We start from the raw sequence: 21,478 nt of genomic DNA, 5'->3' as shown, positions 1-21,478 counted from the left end.
CATATTTAGTACTTAAACTTTGGAAATAAACATTTATTACCATTTTTAAAGACCATGCCAAACTTACGCGAAAATTCACCTTGCACGAGGGGCTCCGGAACCTAACCTCGCGTAATTTCGAGGTATGACTGTATATATATATTGTTACGTGCGTGTCTTGGCTGATCAGTTATTTACTTAATTTACGTAATTTTTCATGGCCCTGCATGCCAAGAACACTTGTAACCTGTCAATTGAGCTACGAATTAACCTCAAAGACAGTCGTTATTTTAACCAAAGGTCGCCAGTTAAGGGTAATTAGCCTTAACAAAAAAAGATTCAAGGAATAAAGACTTATTGCTAAACGTCACCAACTGCGGACGCGGAAGAAATCTCTACTTGTTAAGATGGTATTAAATACAAAACACAACGGTCTTCCAAACATTGAACGCGAGGCACAGCGAATACCAGAGTCGTAAAAATTACTTGCTTGCCTAAATCCCGAGTCTTACTGGAATAATTCGGCTAACGCTAAATATTATAATAATTTGGGCTTAATCTTAGACTTCGTACAAGCAATTACCTTAAATGGTGGCTGGAGAATGAAACAAAGAAAGATTTGGAAATACAGAAAAGAGGATAAAAGAATGGACGAAGTTTTGAACAAAAACACAGACTTTACCCTAGGACGAAGCATTGCTGCGCACACAACGGACGATCGGAAGTGCTGGATATTAATTCGTACTTCACCATTCACTAATAAAGACGATAGACAAAGGATGGAGAGACAGCCCAAATACGTCTGATCTCCAAGGTAGCTTGAATCTCTCTCCCTGTTGTCTGACCGGCCTGGGTCAAACAGGGATGCATTCATGTCCTGGGGCGTCTAAGGCTTTTGTCAAAAACATTCGCCAAGAGGGACAGGTAGAAAGAAAAAAAGACTTTAGGACCACCTATTCTAAGGTTGGATATGGAAATTTTCCTATAGGGTGAAATGCCTAAATGCTACCAAGTTCCTTCCAACATGTGAATGTTACAATTTGAACTGCCTACGTGACTCGGCTGCTACAACGGACGTTGAAGTTTGAACTGAAGACGCTCCTAAAGTGGGACAAAAGCTTTTCCCTGTCTTGGTCAGGCTGATATTACTACAGACAAATGTTACGAAGAGGGCCTTCACTCCCTTTTCGGGCGCGAAGGTCTGTACTAAGCAAGCTGTTCGCCTCTATTAGGTTACTCCTCTTCCCCTGAGCAGATTAGTCCTGTGTAGCCTACCTAGCTACAGAACTACCTAACCCTAGATAGGATATGAGCTATAATCACTATTTTACCTAATTCTAGCAGTACTAGAAGGTGCTTACGGTTATTATATGCTACCTCCTACAATCATGATGTTTTTAGGCCTAGCCTAGTGGTACATTCTATGGTATTCCCTAGCCTAAGCTATCCTAACCCGACCGTAGCACCAACATAAGAGTTAATGTTCTAACTAAATTACAACTTGGTTTATGTTTAATACAATTAATAATTACTAGTTCATTCATGAGGGTTGCCTCATATGATAAATGGGTGCCTCACTGAGGTCTTAGGCCATGCGTGTCATGAGCATCGTGGCTCGTTTCACAATAGTTAAGATTATTGAAGTTAGTTATGCTACTTACATGATTACTGTGGCTCGGTGGTAAGTGGAAGAACAAGGCTACTAATTTGATGTACCATACTTAAGGCGGTCTAGGCTATGTACAAGAAAAAGAGATCACACTGGCTACCTCCTCTGGGCAAGGGGCCAGGATCACTCTAAGATGGTAGGGCACTGTGCCGAGAGGGCACTAGTGCCTGGATGAGCTTATGGCTCGGCAACTACTGGGCTCTCTTCCGCCCCTTCTTCTTCTTCTTCGGGTTCCTCCAAGGCCTATCAGTAGCAGGCTTAGGAGGTGATGAGGGCACCGACTCTGGGGACAGGCCAGAAGGGCTAGCGGGCGCGAAGTCAGGGGTAATTTCAAAAGCTACAGGAGGGCTCCCTACTCTGGCTGCTGCGACAACCGGAGCGAGAGTGATCTCGACTCCGTCCGAGGAGGCCAGTTCCTGGTCTTCCAGAGACGGGGTAACATTTTGATCCTCCAGGGGTTCACCCTCTGGAGTCAGATTTGGCAAAGAAGAAGTCTCAGGTGCTGGAGGCTCTCCGGTTGCGATGATCAATGGCATGGGGAATCCTAAATCTCCCGGAGGAGGATTCGCCTCATGATTTAGACCTGGCATAGGGGCCTTCTTAATTGGTAGCTCAACGTCCGTGGCGGACGGAGTGTGGCACTGCTCAGTGCTTGCAAGTGGCACTGGCAACAGTTGAGGGTCAGGCATGCCTGACAAGGGGTCCGGAGGTGCAATACCTCGCGGACGACTTGGGTTTGGCTGCAGCAGAGATTCCTGCCCCAGCAGGAGATCGTAGCCTCTCCGAAGAGTCTTGTTCGGGGGCGTCCGCTGGGCGTTGCTTACTTGGGCAGCCCTCCCAATTTGTGGAGTGGTCTGTCCGCTTGCACGTCCTGCAGCGGTACTGCTCCTCCTGCATCTCTCTTCAGGGAGAGGGAGGACCTCTTGGTGGGCCAGCCCTTCGCGATTGAAGAGGGCTAGGCCTAGAATAGTTTGGTTTGTGGCCCTTCCGCGGACCACTTTGGTGGGTGGAAGGTGGGGGGTTTGTCTTTATCGAGAGTTACAGCTGGGGCCTCCGTGGAGCAGGTAACGTGGCTGCGAAGTGGCGTTGGTAACGGGCTTCCCCAGAGAAGATCCCGACCCAACAAGAAGGCCACTCCGTGCGAATTCCACCCACCACGCCAAGGCGGTGGGGGCAGCGTGCCCTAAAGGTGTCGTGAACCTGGAGTTGGACCGTGGGAATGGTAATGGTGTGGCCCTCTATCCACTTCATTTCCCACCGGGTTTCTTTGGGCCCTGGCGATCAGGCTAATGTCTGCCGCAGTGTCTACTGTGACCGGAAGGGTCACGGGCAGACTAGTGCTCTGAAGAGGGGCCACCAAGATGAACTGGGTTTCCAGTCTCTTGGGGTAAAGGATCCGGTGCGGACCGGCCGCAGAGAATGAAGTGCTAATTAGGTTGACAAATTTTGTGGTGGGGACATGATGTGGACAGGCCGGAGATCCAGCATTGTAGTGGCTGGCAGCACCACAGGATTTGCATGGGCCTCTTGGATGGGCTCGGTGGCCTGCAGTAACTGTTGGAGGAGAGGGCTGAGCGGATGAATTGGGAGAGGAGTTCTGGCTGGTAGGGGTAGGCTGCTTATTAGTGCTGAGTTTGTATCAGCACTCAGCTTCAGCGTGCCCCACCTTCTTGCAATAGGTGCACGTAGTCTTGCTCGGCAGTCCATTCTTCGGGCGAGTGGAGTTCGAGAGGTAAGCCGGAGGAACGATGCACTTCTGAGAGGTACTATGCGACTGATTAAAAGTTTCCCACGAATTGGCCATGTGACAAGCTTCCATAAGTGTGGGGGGCTGTTTATTGTTAAGATATACAGCAAGGGGCCCAGGCACACATTGGTAAAGGTCTTCTAGCATGGTCCGATTGAAAAGATCCTCAAACGTCGTGCAGGCCAAGGAGTCGAGCCAGCGTGTACCGGACTGGGTCTTGTGACAAGCCTATTCCGTCCAAGACCAGCCGACTTCCTTGGCAAGACCTCGGAACTGCTGTCTCCATTTTTCTGGGGTTATTTCGTAGGCCTTTGTTATGACTCTACGAACTTCCGCCATGTTACCTCTCTGGCTCTTCTCCAGCAAGCGAAGCGCTGCCTTGGCTTTTCCCTCCATATGCTTGGCTAGTATTAAGGCTCTCTCCGTCTCTGTCGTGCTGTAGTTATCGAAAAGAGCCTCGATCTCCTCCAGCCATGCTTCTGGCTCGTCCTCAGTCCACTGGGGGACTAGGGAATTGATGCTCGAAATTGGAGCGTTTGATGCAGCAGGTGTAGGGCTGGAGACTTGCTGTCTGGCCATAGCTTCGGCATTCTCCATTTTCGCTCTTTCAAGCTTGAGCTCCTTCTCCTTGAGGGCTAGCTCACTTTCCTTGCAGGCTAACTCATGCTGTCATCTCCTTTCTTCTCTGTCTTCTTCTAGCGCCCTCCGTTCTTCTTCATACTTCCTCTGCTCAAGTCTTTCTTCCTTCTCTCGCTTGGCCAAGTCGTCCACTTCCACTTGCTCCTTGACCCAGGTGGTAAGTTCCGAGCCGGTGAGACCTGCCGCCGTCCCCAGCCCCAGGAAGGTTTTATAATTCTCTGCTGCCATGGTTCTGGTGGGGAAGGGCGTCTAACCGGGTCGACTGGGCGTACTTGGGCAGCGAGGAAGTGTCTCTTCAGTGATGTGGCACCCTTTCAAAAGGTGCACTGTAGTTGGGTGTGCCGTGTACAGGTCACACTGGTGGCACTCAGTATCCCTAGGCACTGGTGCAGGTTAGGTTCCAGAAGAACTTTCTCTTCTGTGTTCCTTTTGTTTTGGTTTTAATTAATTTTCTATTTGGTTGCTTGGTGGCACTATGGTGCCAATGTGTTCCTAGGGACCCTTTATTGGAGTCCAACCAGGCCATATAGGAGGAAAGGCACTCTACCCCAGCAGAGTGTAACAATTGAATGAGAGAGAAAGGGAAGGTAAAAGAGAGAGAGAGAGAAGTAAGCTATTCAACTGATGACAGTGCAGCAAATTATTGGCACTGTGGAATAAAGTGAATTTATTTTTTTTTTCTCTCTCTTTAAAGATACTCGTGAGTGGCTGGTCCCAGTGCTAACCGCTCTTCTTTCAGAGGGTGAAAACTATGGTTTTGCTTCGGTATGGGTAGCAGGCCTCACTCGACCGACAATTTATCACTGTAAAAGCTTAACTTGCCCTCATCTACTTGTGGGACAGAGGTGTTTCTTTTACTTAATTTAATTAATTTAATTTCTCAGTGTAGGCCCGTCTTTCTTTGAAGCGGGTCACGTACACTCGACTAGGCTATGACGGCTTACTTGAATGAAGAGAGAGAGAGAGAGAGAGAGAGATTTTCAATCAGCTAATTTCTTGCTGCTTGAGAACATGTTAAGCAAAGATTTTATAAGTGCACAATGGCATGGTTCTTAATAAAATGCAGATACGTCGTCTTGGCTTCCTTAGGGATTGCTGTAACAGTCGTAACTTTCCGAGGAGCCGATGCGACGTCACAAGGATCTAGCGTAAAATTATAAGTTCTTTTTATATGATTTTTGGCATCAGGTATTTGTATAGGAACTTGTTATTGTATTAATCCTAACTAAGGCCTATCTTTCCCTGACTAAATTATATCTTGGTTTTGTCTACCGAAGTCTGCTTAGCTAAGATATTGTGAGGTGGAACTGCTACGCCGAGAAAGTAGTTCCAAAGTGGCTGAAAACAGAGTCTGGTCACCCCCCCACAATGACAATAACAGGGTCTTGAGATGGCGGAAGAGGGATGGTCAGTCGGTTCCCCCAAAATGTCCAACAAGTCCAGGTATTTCCAAACAATTTCAAACCATACCTCGCGGAGGAATATCAAGATGGCGGGTGTTTGTCCCTGTAGCACAAAATTCAAAACAACGAACGAAACAAATGCAGGTATCCAGATTTACTCTAAATATACCAATAATGCATAGTGTTTTACGTTAAGGATGGAAAACGAAATTACCATACAACGTTGTGTCTTTTGTTATTGTATTTTCCGCGGCGAAAACGTCCATTTAAGGAGTGACTTCCATCAAAATGAAATGGGTCTGTGGTTCGGATGGGACCAAATTTACTTTACTGAAAAAAATGTAATTTATGGCAAAATTACTATTTCCGTTCGTTTGCTATTTCGATGACATGGTGTTTCGAATGATTCCCGCTATCTGAAAACAATAATGATTGGAATTGCCGACGCGATTACTAAATTACTTTGTGTAAATGAAATGGACTCCACGCATTCGGTCTTTAGGATACGTTACTGGACGACTTGACTCGAAAGCGGTAAAATGCCCTTTCTTAAAACGTTACAACTTATGACTCGCTCTGCTTTCAGTGCACACTTTCCTACCTGCGCTAATTCTCAACTATACCTGTTATTCTAACTATTCTTCTTATTACTTATTGTTATGCCTGGCTCCTTGTTTGGAAGAGTAAAATGGAATTCAATATCTGACTTTTATCTTTGGAATCAATTGTAATTTCCTTTTCTCCAGATTCTTTCTCTAAAATTTACTTAGATCCTGGCAAGGTCGCCAATGTTACTTGCTTGTCTTGGCTGATCAGTTATTTACTTAATTTACGTAATTTTTCACGGCCCTGCATGCCAAGAACACTCGTAACCTGTCAGCTGAGCTACGAATTAACCTCAAAGACAGTTGTTATTTTAACCAAAGGTCGCCAGTTAAGGGTAATGAGCCTTAACAAAAAAAGATTCAAGGAATAAAGACTTATTGCTAAATGTCACCAACTGCAGACGCGGAAGAAATCTCTACTCGTTAAGATGGTATTAAATACAAAACGCAACGGTCTTCCAAACAATGAACGCAAGGCACAGCGAATACCAGAGTCGTAAAAATGACTTGCTTGCCTAAATCCCGAGTCTTACTGGAATAATTCAAGCTAACACTAAACAATATAATAATTTGGGCTTAATCTTAGACTTCAGTATGGCGATTACCTTAAATGGTGGCTGGAGAATGAAACAAAGAAAGATTTGGAAATACAGAAAAGAGGATAAAAGAATGGACGAAGTTTTGAACAAAAACACAGACTTTACCTTAGGACGAAGCATTGCTGCGCATACAACGGACGATCGGAAGTGCTGGATATTAATTCGTACTTCACCATTCACTAATAAAGACGATAGGCAAAGGATGGAGAGACAGCCCGAATACGTCTGATCTCCAAGGTAGCTTGAATCTCTCTCCCTGTTGTCTGACCGGCCTGGGTCAAACAGGGATGCATTCATGTCCTGGGGCGTCTTAAGCTTTTGTCAAAACATTCGCCAAGAGGGACAGGTAGAAAGAAAAAAAGACTTTAGGACCACCTATTCTAAGGTTGGATATGGAAAATTACCTATAGGGTGAAATGCCTAAATGCTACCAAGTTCCTTCCTACATGTGAACGTTACAATTTGAACTGCCTATGTGACTCGGCCGCTACAACGGATGTTGAAGTTTGAACTGAAGCCGCTCCTAATGTGGGACAAAAGCTTTTCCCTGTCTTGGTCAGGCTGATATTACTACAGACAAATGTTACGAGGCGAACTGCAGTAATATTATATATATATATATATATATATATATATATATATATATATATATATATATATATATATATATATATATATATATATATATACAGGTATTCCTTTACTTACGATGTGGTTAGGTTCCAAAAAACCCATTGTTTGTTGAAAAAATCGTAACTTGAATATGGCCTAGCCTACACTAGGGTAATCAGTACCACCTATACTTATGGTAGCCTAGCCTACACTACACAGTATACTTTATACATATATGGTATAGTAATTATTAGTGTCAGCTAATTCTGCAGGTTCAATGCAGATTGACATGATAAGTCAGTATAAAGAGAAATTGAATAACAAACAAGGCCTAGCCTGCACTTTCGTATATCATATATGGTAGCATAGCCTACATTACACTGTATTCTATTTTCACATAACGCCGTATTATACAAACATCAAAATAATGTATGTGCATCTTTTCCGTGGATCTTTTAAAAAGTTATGCTTTACTATACTGTATCCAATTGTAAATATTCTTATATTGCTTTTGCATTATAAATTCCGATCATAGCGATCAAATGTTTTGGTTTGGGAATCGATTATGCGGTCTTTATTTCGCCGCATTTAACTCGGTTCAGAGGGCATTTCTTGCTTTTATATATTTTTCATTATACGAAGTGTTTTTAAGTCAAAATATAACTTAAATATGTCTCGTTGTGAAATTAATTTAGCTATTTTTTTTCGTTAATAGATGACATTGGCGGCATGTTTGTTTTGTGTAAAAAAATCAAGATTCCAATCGCTGTTTTCTCTTGATTTCATCATCATACTACGAGCTTTTTGTATTTATCTTTTATCGGCATGAAAACAGCAGTAATATGTGTTCTTTCATGCCCAGTAGTTTTGATTAAAATACTTTCCAATTTTATTTGCAGTTGAGTTTCATCCATGTTGCCAATGCACGATAATTTATAGTCATTAGCAGCTTGAACATTCTTTTCTCAGCTTCAAATACAACTTGCAGCTTAAATTTACTGTAGCAATATATTTCGTTGCTGATCTTTCCTCCAAAGCAGATAAGTGTAGTGTAAAAATATATCAGTACTTAACGTCATTTTTAACATAACTACGGTAATTGTTTAACCGTACGATGGTTGAAATACAAGCAAAACAGTTGTTATCCGATTCGATTAGCAAAACAACAGTTTCTCATTCAGTTGTTTATGGTTGTACGCATTTTCGTAAGAGTATAAGTTTACTTACAATACTTTTATCATTCTCTTACTTTTTTAACTAGAAGTTGGAATAAAGAGATGGAGAAAAAGAAGTTGGTCTATTGTAAGTTGGTCTTTCTTGCTGCCTGATTGTACGGCAACTGTAGTGTACGCTGTTGCCTGTGCCCGTTCGAAATTTAAAAATATTTTCTAAATATTGTCGTGCCGGTATTAATTGCTAAACTCCATAAGAACTCAATTATCGTAAGATGAACTATCATTATTTCAGGCACTACCTGTATTTACAAACACAAAATTGCAAACGAACACTGACCTATTTTAACTTCCGACACAACGAGAGCAAGTGAGGTCAGTCGCCCATGAAAATTTAAAAATACGTATTTTCAAAATATTGTCGTATCGATATTAATTGCTAACCCCATCAAAAAGTTTAATTATCGTAAAGTCGAATTATTGTAAATGGCCAGAGCACTACCTGTATATGTATATATATATATATATATATATATATATATATATATATATATATATATATATATATATATATATATATATATATATATATATATATATATATATATATATACATATACATATATATATATATATATATATATATATATATATATATATATATATATATATATATATATATATATATATATATGTTTCTGACTCACATCAGGATCAACCCAGGTCTTTCAATTGAAAGACAAGTTGTTGCCCATACAAGTCATAAAAGAAGTTGGAACCTGAGTGCCACTGCACACAAGGAATTACCTGGGCAAGCTAACTGCTTGCATACCAGTGTGTTTTCCCCAACTTCCCGACTCAGCAACGACCTTGTAAGAGCCCTGACGCTGCCTCTTCCAAACACGTGTGTGTGTTCGTGTGTTCGTCAATCGTCATCATCGAAGTGGACAGGACAAAGCCAGCGTCTCGTTTTCTTTCTCTACAGGAACGCGATTTCAACCATACAATATTTCCGTCTGTTTCTCCCTAAGCATTGTTGTCCTAATGTATGTACAATCACCACTACTTGCATTGCCATGCAAGCATTCTAATCATGTACTCATAATGTTCCAACGAATCTTCTGTATGAAACTGTACGTGTGTTTCTGTTTGTGAAGACGCCAAATGTCTCTCCATTTCACATATATTATGCTACTGCATTGTATCCATTAATCTGTCTTGAATCTCATGCAATTGGCCACATGTAGAATTTCCTGGCCTTTCCACTGATGTATGTTTCATCACTGTATGTTAATCATATCTCTTGATATCGCCATCTGTTTGTCTGCCGACAAACACAGATGTCTGAACCTTTTATCTCTGTTTTACCTGTCTGTGTGTAGACGCTACATTACCGCTCGCATGCGTCAATAACATCTTCGAAGATTCTGTACATTTATCTCAGTAAGGAACAACCAATAAACCAGTTAACACCCAGCCAGTATGTCGCTCAAACCCCAGTCCTTACAACCTAATTGACAGCATTTCATTCGAATTATCCCTTCTGAGTGAATAAGATAGAAACAATCAACACACAATCACGTGTGGAACAGAAATAAATTTCTGACTCACATCAGGATCGAACCCAGGTCTTTCAGTTGTGTGTGTGTGAACTGATTTATATAGGAATTCGTGTTTGAAATGTAACAGTAAATCTGCTAGTTGTTTGTACGTCTTTGTGATTGAGAGTAACAAACAGATACTTCTGATTTGTTGAATGCCATACGATCGTTGGGGTTTGGCGTGGGCAATTCAAATGGGTGCCATACATAGAAGACCCCTATTGGTTCCTTTCGATTATAAGAGACCAATCAGCTGAGGTCTATGACCTAAGCAAGTTCAATTTGAAAAGTTAATGATCAGTAAGGGTTTAGCAGTCAACGGGTCGGGGTGCGCCTTTAAGACAGTGATCAGCACGTCTCCTCAGAGTACCGTCCGACTATAATTGCATAATTAAGTAGCGTAATATTAGCAACAGGGCCCTGTGTAACTATTAAGGAAAATACATGTGTTCTTACGTGTTTCATTTGTACTGGCAGAACCTATATATGACCCAGAATCAGGTCATATTTTTTGTGTCAGTTGCGGCGTGTTACCAGTACATAATAAATAACAGTGTAATTGTGAAGGTGAAGTAAACAATGCAAACTCAAAAATCGGCGTGTGATGGCAGGAGTGCCAGTACTAGCAGTACCAGTGCTAACAATAACAGTGACAAGGAAGAGGACAGCGCAAAAGAGCTATCAATGACTATCCAATGCGTGTTAAAAGAGTTGTGCAAATTAACAAATGAAATACAAAATAAAAAGCCCGTCAACCCACCCACAATTTCGGCCAATGTCGTGTTATTCCCACAAGCACGACCAAACAAGAAAATAAAAATGCTGGAGCTAGACGGATCAGTGCCTGAATTTGGCGAAGGTTTCTTTTCAATTGAGACCTTCATAAAGTGTGTTGAAAACGCCACAGGAGGCTGTACCGATAGAGAAAAAAATTATGCACACAAAAAGTGACCGGGAATGCAGCACGCCACATCAGGAGTTGGGATGCCAGCTATTCCGCAGACTGGGGTACTTTTAAACGACACCTCGCCCAACAGAATGCCCTACACCAAGAAGAGAAGATGGAACTAATGGAAGCTTACGACCCCATGCTGGGGGTGGAAAAGTCGATTTCAGCATTCTATAATCACGTTGGTTGAAGAGTATGAGTCCCTTACCCCTGAAAGAGACCAGACTGTATAGGGAAAAGAAGCCTTCTGCCGACACATGCTGAGGCGAATTCTTCCCACCTCCATAGTGGGATTCCTTATTGGCGATGAGAGGCCCTTACAAGCCTTGCTGCTGAAGGTTCATCTTCTGTTAGACCACAAGCCATGCCAATAAGCAAGGGGGAGGGGGGCAGACCACCTCCCAACCGTTTGTTGCAATGGTTAACCAACCTGACCAAGCGAGTCCTCAGCCAGCCTCACTCACCATCCAGGGGGCAGGGTCATGCACCCAGCGACCTAGAAGAGGGAAGGGGAAACCAGCCGGGAAAAAGACGGTTGGCCGTTGCTGGCAGTGAGGAAGAGAGGGCCACATGAGGGCCCAATGCCCCTCTCTCACTGAGCCTTGATGTTGTTTTCGATGCAGTGCAACAGACCACCTCGTGAATGCTTGTTCAAAAAATGACGATGGCCAGCAGAACAACGTTTCCCCTGCACTAAGGAGAGGAAGGGGAAGGCGACGTGGTGGAGGAGTCGGGAGGATCCCCAACTACGACCACGCTCATCAGGTCCAAACAACGACCGTGCCCCTGGTAGAACAAGGGACGCCTTGTTAGGGAGTGAGGGGAGTCAACCAACCCCCCGAGAAGTAGAGGACAGTCCTCCACCAACTGTCGCTGCCCCTACCCAGATGTTGAGGATGCCGGGAAGAAAGGTAATGCAAGAGCCTATCGCCTACCCTCAATCGGCGAAGGAGGTCGCAGTACCAATTGTAGAAATATGGTTAGGAGAGCGACAGCGAAGGGCATTGCTCGGCACTGGCGCAGGTGTGTTTTTTTTAGAACACCTAGTGACAGGGTCGGTACAGTCTGTGAAAGGTTGTTTAGTTTTAAGTACAGCAGGTGGCCATTGGATGGTAACCCAGAAGACTGTGAAGCAGCAGGTAACCATCGATGGGCGAGTAGTGACACATACCTTCTATGTAGTGCCAGCATTACAAGTAGAAGGAATTTCAGTTATGTTAGGAATTGATTTTGTGGCTAGGAACGAAATAATAATGGCTGGCACAGATGGGAAGGGGATCGAAGTTTATTTAAAAGGACAATGAATCCCCACAGAGGGAGAGAGACTGAGTGCCTAAGGGTCTCCCTAAGATTGAAGGGTGGTGGAGGGAAAGTACCTGCCGTCCCAGAGGTGGGAGATATGGCACCACCCTGGACCCTCTTATCCCCCACCGTGACTCCCACATGGAACTTACCTGATGGATCCTTAGTTTTGATCAGACCCCATCAGAAATGGGAAGATTTTATCATTCTGGGTCTGAGCGAGGTGATACACGGCGAGGTAATGTGCCATTTATTAACATTAGCGATCAGCATATCGTATTAGAAAGTGGGTCAACATGCGACCTTGTGGCGTAGCAGGTGCTTCTCACAGACTCGCGACTTTGAGTAGCAAGCATCAGGGTCACAGTGAAGAACGTCTAGGTAGACTCCTGCAAACAGCTGGTGGGCCTACCCTTATTACTTGTCAGAACATTGTCAAGGAAAATAGAAAATTATCAAAATGTAATAGCGATTGGTGACGAAACCCCAGGCAGAATAAATAATTTTTCTTTTGTTATAGAGACCGGGGATCAACCACCCATAAGATCTAAGCCATATAGAATTCCAGTTTGTTATCAGCGGGAAGTGGTGAACAAAATTAATAAATTAAGGGAACAATGGACAATTAGAGAAAGTGAATCTCCCTGGGCTTCGCCAATCGTGATGGTTAAAAAGAAAGATGGTTCTCTTAGGCTATGTGTTGAATATAGAAAGTTGAATAGCATCACAAAAGACAATGCATTCCCATTGCCCTCTGTCGAAGAATTGTTGGTTAAGGTCAGAGATAGTAAATTCTTCACCACCTTGGATTTAAAGTCAGATTATCATCAAATACCTATAGATGAGTGTAGCAAAGAAAAGACAGCCTTTATAGCCAATGACCAATTGTTTGAATATAATTACCTTCCTTTTGGAGTAAAGAATGCTCCTTCCCATTTTTCACGTGTTATGATGTCTGTATTAGCTTCGCCATTAGGGCACAGCATGTTTGTACACTTAGATGACACAATCATAATAGGGACTACATTAGAAGAACATAAGAAGAACATTATTGAGGTCTCAGAAGCTTTAAAGCGACATGGTATGAAAATTAATCTAACCAAATGTAAATTCTTTCAGCAAGAAGTTGAATTTTTTGGGCACTTCATAACATCTGAAGGCCTTAAGTCTTGTGCAGATGAAGTAGCAGCAATTAAACAGCTTCCTCAAACAAAGAATGAAAAGAAGTAGCCAATTTCCTTAGGCTCGTAGGCTACTATCGTAAATTCATAAAAGATTTTGGTAAAATAGCAAGACCACTAGACTCACTGAGGAAGCAGTCGAGTTTTCATTGGGGACAGGAGGAAGAAATAGCTTTTCAAGAATTAAAGATTTCACTCACTAGTAATGAACTGTTAGCTTATCCAAAGTCTGATCGACCATTTCTAGTTAACACTGATGCAAGCAGTATAGCTATTGGGGGAGTGATTTCTCAAGTTGGCGATGCAGGGAATGAAAAACCGATTTGTTTTGCATCATGAGCATTTAAAGGGCCAGAGAAGAATTGCAATACCTTCGATAGAGAGGCATTGGGGATTCTATGGATGCTGGAGAGACATCGCTACTTTTTTGCTTGGGCATAAAGTCAAAATAAACACAGATCATCGCCCATTGAGGGGATTTATTCAAGAAAGGGGATTTAACCACTTGCCAGGCTCATTGGATCGAACGGCTATTAGAATTTGATATTGTGGGAATTGAACATATAGCAGGGAAAACAAATAAAGTAGCTGATGCTCTCTCTGGGAGTGCCATAATGGGAATTACAACCCAAGCAGCAAAGAAAGAGGAACAACAGTGAAAGAAACAGTTGCATGCCTCAGAGGCACCCGATGTAGAAAGCGGGAATAACTTGGTAACTCAAGAGTTAGGGTGAGATAGTTGGGTGCGAATCGAACCAGCTGTGAGAACGAGAGAGCTGATCCTCCAGTGAGGTCAGGAAGTGGATGCCCTGGAAATGAGAGAGAATGTGTGATTGATTGGTGTGGTTGGAGTTTGGAAGACGTGATGAGGGGTCAGAAGTCCGAACCCTGATTGAACACGTTAAGACTTATGTAAGGGGTGTGAGTAACAAGTTTCCCAATTTCTTGACAGTGCCCAAAGATATGTTCTTCCTTGAAGGAGATATCTTATTTTGTAAATATGAAAAGACACCAGGCGATATCCGATCTTGCGGCGGCCTTCCTCCGTTTGGTAGAGAAAGCCATCCACATGATACATGTAAGTCCTTATGCTGGACATATAGGTATAGAAAGGTCCCTCAAGAGGGCACGAGAATCCTTTTTTTCGGGTAGGGATGAAAAGAAACATTGTAAAATTCATCTCCCAGTGCCACATCTGTAATACCATGAAAAACCATAGACATACTATTCTGAAGGCTCGAATGTGGCCAGTGGAGCCAATCAAATTTGCCAAGAGTACACATTGATGTTGTGGGGCCCTTCCCCTCCCCTCAGGGGATGGGTAATTCAGGTATGTGTGTGTGATGTTGGATGTGTTCACACGATATACGCACACGTATCCATTTGTGGATAAATCTGCGATACCAATTGCCAGAGCCATGTGTTCATTCATAGTGAAGTTTGGCTGTCCCTGTACGTTAATCAGTGACAATGGACGTGAATTTATTAATGAAGTAATAAAAGACCAAACAAAAAGTTAAAAATAGAATATTTCACAATCGTATCTTACTGGCCATCAGCCAATGGGTTAGTTGAGAGGTAACGAATATTTTGAAATGTTTAGTAGCAGACAGTCGAAATCAATGGGTAGAGATGTTGCCAATGGTGGAACTTGTGCTTAATACAGCGTATAATGGCTCCATAAGAGATACCCCGTATCTTTTAGTGTATGGACACGACCCTTCATTGCCATATACTGTGATCATGGACCCTTGAACTTTACTGTTATATAATATCGAACAACACCCGGTGATATTTTGTAACTTGACCCGAAGAGTGTTTCAGACAACGCAGATACTTTTGTTGAGGGTCAATGAAAAGTATTAGATGAAATTGGATCAGCGATTCCGCATGCAAACGTCTAAGATACAAATAGGGGACAGAATCTATCTGAAAAGGCTGCAACCGAAGAAACATAAACTCGAGTATGCCTACTTAGGACCATATCGTGTGAAGAAATTAAGAATGACACTGCGGTGATCCAGCATATTAAAACTGGTGCCAAAGGCGAGTACCACCTATCACACATGCATCCCATCAAAGATGTCTTGATGTGGCACCTGAATAAGCCAGTACCCCCTTTCCTGGGACCGCCTGGCTATCTGGGGGAGGAGAGTGAAAATGATGTACAAGCATGTCTGGGGATCATTAATAGTGCACCCAATGTGCATACAGACGAAGGTTACAAATATTGGTGTCGTGCTGTTGAGAAAAGAAAACATCATAAATGTGTCTATGTACTTGCGTTCCATGTTCTTTTATTTAATTTTTGTGGTTGATTTTATTCATGTCTATTTGATATCATTTATTTATTTTATTCAATTTTTGTGATTTTTACAAAATTATTTTGTCCTGATGATTGATAGTAATCTTGTTTTTGCCTTGTTTTGATTATTTGAACTGCAGGTTGTTGCAATCCAATTCTAAGAAAATTGTGTTAATGTGTGGAGCTAAAAATTATTATTCCATTGATCCTGTATAATTCTCTTTTTTAATAAAAAAAAAAAAATCGTAGCAATGTGATGTGTCGAATTCGTAACACTAAATTGCCAATTGTAACCGCACAATTTGACCCTGGCGTGCTAAGTTTTAGTTTTTGTTTCTGCATGAATTATTGATAACGTATGTCGGGAGGTATGGTACTCAAATGGCAGTGCACAAATAGCAGAGAAACTAATAAAAAGAAAAAAGAATAGTATTGTGAGTCCTGCAAGACGCAGAACTTTTACGGAGGAGTGGTGAACTGATTTATACAGAAATTCATGTTTGAGATGTAACAGTAAATCTGCTGGTTGTTTGTACGTCTTTGTTATCAGAGAGTAACGAACAGATACTGCTGATTCGTTGATCGCCATACAATCGTTGGGGTTTGGTGTAGGCAATTCAAATGAGTGCCACAAATAGAAGACCCTTATTGGTTCCTTTCAATTATAAGAGACCAATCAGCTGAGGTCTATGACCTAAGCATGTTCAGTTTGAAAAGTAAAGTTAAGTAAGGGTTTAGTGGTCGATGGGCCGGGGTGCGCCTTTAAGACAGTGATTGGCGCATCTCCTCAGAGTACCTTATGACTATAATTGCATAATTAAATAGTACAATATTAGCAACAGGGCCCTGTGTAACTATTAAGGAAAATACACATATTAATTGTATCTTACGCATTTTATTTGTACTGGTAGAACCTATATATGACCAAGAATCAGGTCATATATATATATATATATATATATATATATATATATATATATATATATATATATATATATATATATATATATATATATATATATATATACATAGTATATAGTATGCAAACTTTTGTTTTGTTTTGAATTAGGTTCATTTATATATCAGAATACTGCCCTTAATGAAGACCTTGGATTTTGATCATTATCATAGTTGGACTTAGATTGACTTTTAAGAGGTATCTGCTATCTTTCAAATTTATTATATTCCAATTGTCTTTCTTTCAGGCTTCTTTGCTAGTAGATGACTCCCCTGGAGACATGCCTGGTAACCAAGATGAGAGACGTTCTTCTTTAAATACCGGTCATGGTCTACCTATGGGTGAACTTGGACGGCCTGTTGGTCGTGAATATTTACTGCGCACACTTGTGCCATCTCCGACTACTTTTTCACGGCCAGTGCCGCACCGCATGTTTGCTGTGATTTGCCCAAATGAATTCCGTTTAGCTGGTGCTTTTTCTCAAGATACAACCTTTTGCTGAGATGACTGAAGATTTTTGTACATAATTATTTTACCCTTGACTAAAATCTTACATATGCAAATATAAATTTCTGTATACAGTATGCTATTTTACTTTATATTGTGTTTTTGGGAGGAGTGTAATATAAAAGGGAACTGTTATTGAAAGAGTTTATCACATATTTTAGAAACTGGGATCCACAGTTGTTCAGTACTGTATTTTAAGGTGTTTACTGCTGGTGATACTTTGCTGTAGGATGAAAAGTTAATTACAGAGTACTATATTATAGCTTTGCCATAAAGTAACTAAGTTTTTGTAACACATTATTATTAAGTAACATTTAGTTGATATGGTGCATATTAAGATGGATAATCTGTTGTAATACTGATAATGTATAATGACTGACATGATTTACTCTAAAAGAAATGAAAAAAGCTCTCCTTTGAAGTCACGCTAAAGAGAGTTTTGCCCTTTTTTAAGTCAATTTTAATGGTTTTAGCATTATGCAGATTCCTGTAGAAAAGTGCTACTGTTTAATGTTTGATAAAAGTTCATGTAGTTATAATTTAGATCTGACAGACCAGCTGGGAGCCTGATAACTTTAATTCTTGTGCATATGTATATTTTACTAGGTGTAGGGCTTCTAGGAAGATAATAAAACAAGCATTATGTATTACCTAATTTTTTTATATTTTGAACGTCAACAGTATTTACTTTAATAATTACCACAGAAGTGGAAACTGCTGTATTTTTGCGTAAAATAAGTGAGTTTTTATATTTTCGTAATCCTTTGCAAATGAAGGTGCATTGTACATAGATTTATTCTGTGAGGTTACTGTGAACAAATGAAAATATAATATATAACCAAAGTTAAATTGTTTCTAACACTTACTTCTTTAGTGGAGTCTTTCACAGACCCCAGATGCCTAGCCCCCTGTTTAGTAGCTAAAAGACTTCTGCTAACCTTGGTCCTTATTTATAGACTTCTCAACAAACTGATAGCCCTTGAGACACAGGGTCAAGTGTATATGCAAGTGGTTTTCCTAGGGTAACCATGCATAAATTTTACCAGAATTTTTCTCACCGTGTGCAAGAAATTAATTTACGTAAAGAAAGGTGAAACACAAGAAATGTCAGACTATGATTGTGGTTACCCTTCATGAAAAAAATAGAAAGATGAGTTTAGTAACTAAAATCACAGGGGCAGAAGTGTACAAGGCAAAATTTTTTGAAATTTTTTTTATACAAACATATTACCATTTCATGCATCCAAAATGGTTCCAGACACTTAAGCCTTTTTTAAACTTTGGTCAGCCAGTAGTACTGCACATGCATGGACGATCCTAAGGTCTCAGGCAGCCACCACAATCAGTCTTTGTGCTTCTGATACATGTGCTGAAATTATGGCTGGGAGGTGGGAACACTCATTAGAAGCACAGTGCTTTAACTGGATTGTAGGAGGAAATTAATTTTGTTTTGAAATATTTTTGTTTCACAAAAAAATTCCTTATAATTAACCCTAACTTCAATTTAGGTGGGAAGGATCAACCAAGTAAAGCCTGTAGGACCCACGTGGAAGGACCTCAAGATTGATCTTGAGTAAAGCATCAGAACCTACTCCTCCAAGACACACAAGGAGTTGTGTCTGAGACAGGAAACCCTGAATGGAAAAGTAGCTATACGAGTAAATATGGATACCATCCTCTTTGTATGAGATGAAATCTAATCTTATTCATTTTACAAAAGCAAGCCCTTTCAGCTAATTCTGATTTAAGCTTTTTGACTTGGTGTCAGGGTTAAACTGCTTCTCAAAAGTAAATAACTGATATTCTCCTGCAAACTTATCAGGGGAGGCCATGAGTTGAGAGATCCATGCTACCGTAAGATTCTCCAAGGGATAACCAATGTCACAGATAAAATTACTTGTCCATTAAGACTGATGCATAGGCACAAATTGTGAAGACCCTGCTTCAAGAATATGCTACAATAAATAAGAAAGAAAGAGTGATGATCATAGGGCATAAGTAAATTGAATTGCCTTTATGTCTCTTCCCGAAGCTTATAAGTTTTTTGTACCTTCAAATGTATGTCATGAATTGTGACATCAGTCAAAGTTAATGATTGTTAAAAGTTACTGTCTGTGTTATAACATGTCCCCTGAAGGAGCAGTCTGAACCTCTTAAGGCTCTTTATTCTGAAAGATACTGCCACAGTATGTCTGTAAGAGCAAAGGAGAGGATCCTCTGCAACCTGGCTCTATATGTTTGCAACCCAGAGGCAAAATGCACAGTGGAAAGTACCGGGTATCTGGTAATTTGTGTGACAGTCTGTTGCAAGGATAGAACCATCCTTTTTCAGCCTTTTACTTGCTTGAACATGTAACAGAAAGAGAGTAGCTTACTGAATCCTCTACAGAGGCAAACTACTTATAGAAGAAGAGAAAATCAAAACATCTTTTTTCATGCACCAACTGCAAAACAAGATCCACACTGGCATAGCTTGGAAATAATCTTGGCTGTCTTCATCAAAGAGCTTACCCCTGAGGTTATGGTGATTAGCCTTTAGATGTGACGGTGCAGGTACATACTTCTGTGGGTACTGAGAAGTGCAGTTTGTGCCAGAACTTTTCTAGACTGGGAAGCTTCCTAAGATTTGCCAAATAGATTCTCAGAAACCAAGAGGGACAATGGCAACTTGAACAAGCCATATTTTGGGAAGGCAGATTCCAAGCCCTGCCAGGAAGGAGCTACTGTACATCTTTTCAATTCTAGGCTGCTAGATTTGAGGGAGCAAAGCACAGTGTTAACGATGTGGTCGATGGTGGTTGCAGATAAAAATGAAAGCGGGGATGTCCCACTACAGCTAGAGTTTAGAATATGGATGGATGGAGAGACAATTCAAAATGTAAATTCAATTCTTCTTGCTGTTTATGACCAAGTTGTTCCTTTCCAGAATAAACCTCAGGGTGAATTCTACTTTTCTGCCCTTACTCATGGGAAGGTTACATAGCCAAGTAACACAGGTTGCACAAACTTACAGTTCTTTGGATCAGTAGATATGCCCCTGTCGTTGTACATGAGGGCATCATACTGACCATCTGCTGCTAAATGGGTAAAAGGTCATTGAGAGATTGTCAGACAAAATTTAGCCAATGACGACCTGCCCACATATATTTAAGAAGTAGGGTCCTAACCTGCCGGTAGGGGCCCAACTTCTCTGGAGAAACCACTGCTTCAAGGACAAAACTTGGCAATTATATTCTGTTAGACAGAAAAGGATATTATTGTGTGACTTCCCTAAAAATGTTTCCGTTGTGATTGGCTCTAAGGGTTGTAACTCCCAGGTGTCTTAGAAAATACTGTACTTTACATTTTTTGTGACCCTAATTTTAGAACTGCATCATTGTCTATAATCAAGGCTCCTGACATTGTTGTAAATCTGCCCGTGATATGGGTATACTCTCAATTTTACAGGACAAACTCCCCAGCATACTTAAAGAGATGTCTTTTAGACCGCAAAAATCAGAGGGAAGGCTTTTCAAAATATGAAGGAAACAAATGTTATAGCAACAACATATTATAACAACTCATGACAGCAGGTACATCTTGGGAGGGGTAATTACTGGAATTGCAATGGTTAACATGCAACAGTATTTACAACCTCAAGATATACAAAATCCCAAGTCAAAAGATCTGGATGTTAAAAGATTATGCACACTGGATAAAGTGTACCACTAAATTCAATTCCATCACCAATGATTACCACCAAGCATAACTTACAGCACAATGAAAAGTATACTGAGAAACTTGTGGCTGGTAAACATACAAAATAGAACGTTACAAAATTGTCAATTTAACAAGACAGCACAATAGGTCAACTTTGTGTGGCAGGCAAGTTTGGTGCCTGGAGTTGGAGATGGTGATGGGACCCCTGTCATCTGCTTCTAGGAAGGCTGGGTTTAGCTTGAGAGGTTGATGGGGGGCCTTGTCATCAGGTTCTAGGTAGTTTGGGTTTAGCCTGAGAGGTTGATGGAGCCTTGCCATCAGCTTCTAGGTAGGCTGGGTTTAGCCTGAGAGGTTGATGGGGCCCTTGTCATCAGCTTCTAGGTAGGCTGGGTTTGGCCAGAGAGGTTGGTGGGATCCTTGTCATCAGCTCCTGGGTAGACCGGGTTTAGCCTGTTGATAGAGACCAGATCATTGTGTCTGTGTGTTAGTATTTTGAATGCTTTATCTCTACATTCAAGAACTGGGTATGGGTCTCTATATGGAGGTGTTAG

The 21,478-nt window shown here is 41.3% G+C and overlaps 1 protein-coding gene across 1 annotated transcript in view; it reads left to right on the top strand.

Moving 5' to 3' along the window:
- Positions 1–18,071, top strand: part of Rab3GAP1 (RAB3 GTPase activating protein subunit 1) — a 123,271-nt gene extending 105,200 nt beyond the window's left edge. The window contains exon 14 of the mRNA XM_067112147.1: positions 16,969–18,071. Coding sequence (XP_066968248.1) covers positions 16,969–17,223 — 255 coding nt within the window. The 3' untranslated portion in view covers positions 17,224–18,071. The remainder of the gene's footprint in view (positions 1–16,968) is intronic.
- The last annotated feature ends 3,407 nt before the right edge of the window (positions 18,072–21,478 follow it).

Source organism: Macrobrachium rosenbergii, chromosome 12 (assembly GCF_040412425.1).
Source record: "Macrobrachium rosenbergii isolate ZJJX-2024 chromosome 12, ASM4041242v1, whole genome shotgun sequence".
Taxonomy (NCBI): domain Eukaryota; kingdom Metazoa; phylum Arthropoda; class Malacostraca; order Decapoda; family Palaemonidae; genus Macrobrachium; species Macrobrachium rosenbergii.
This window is presented reverse-complemented; position numbering and strand designations above follow the sequence as displayed.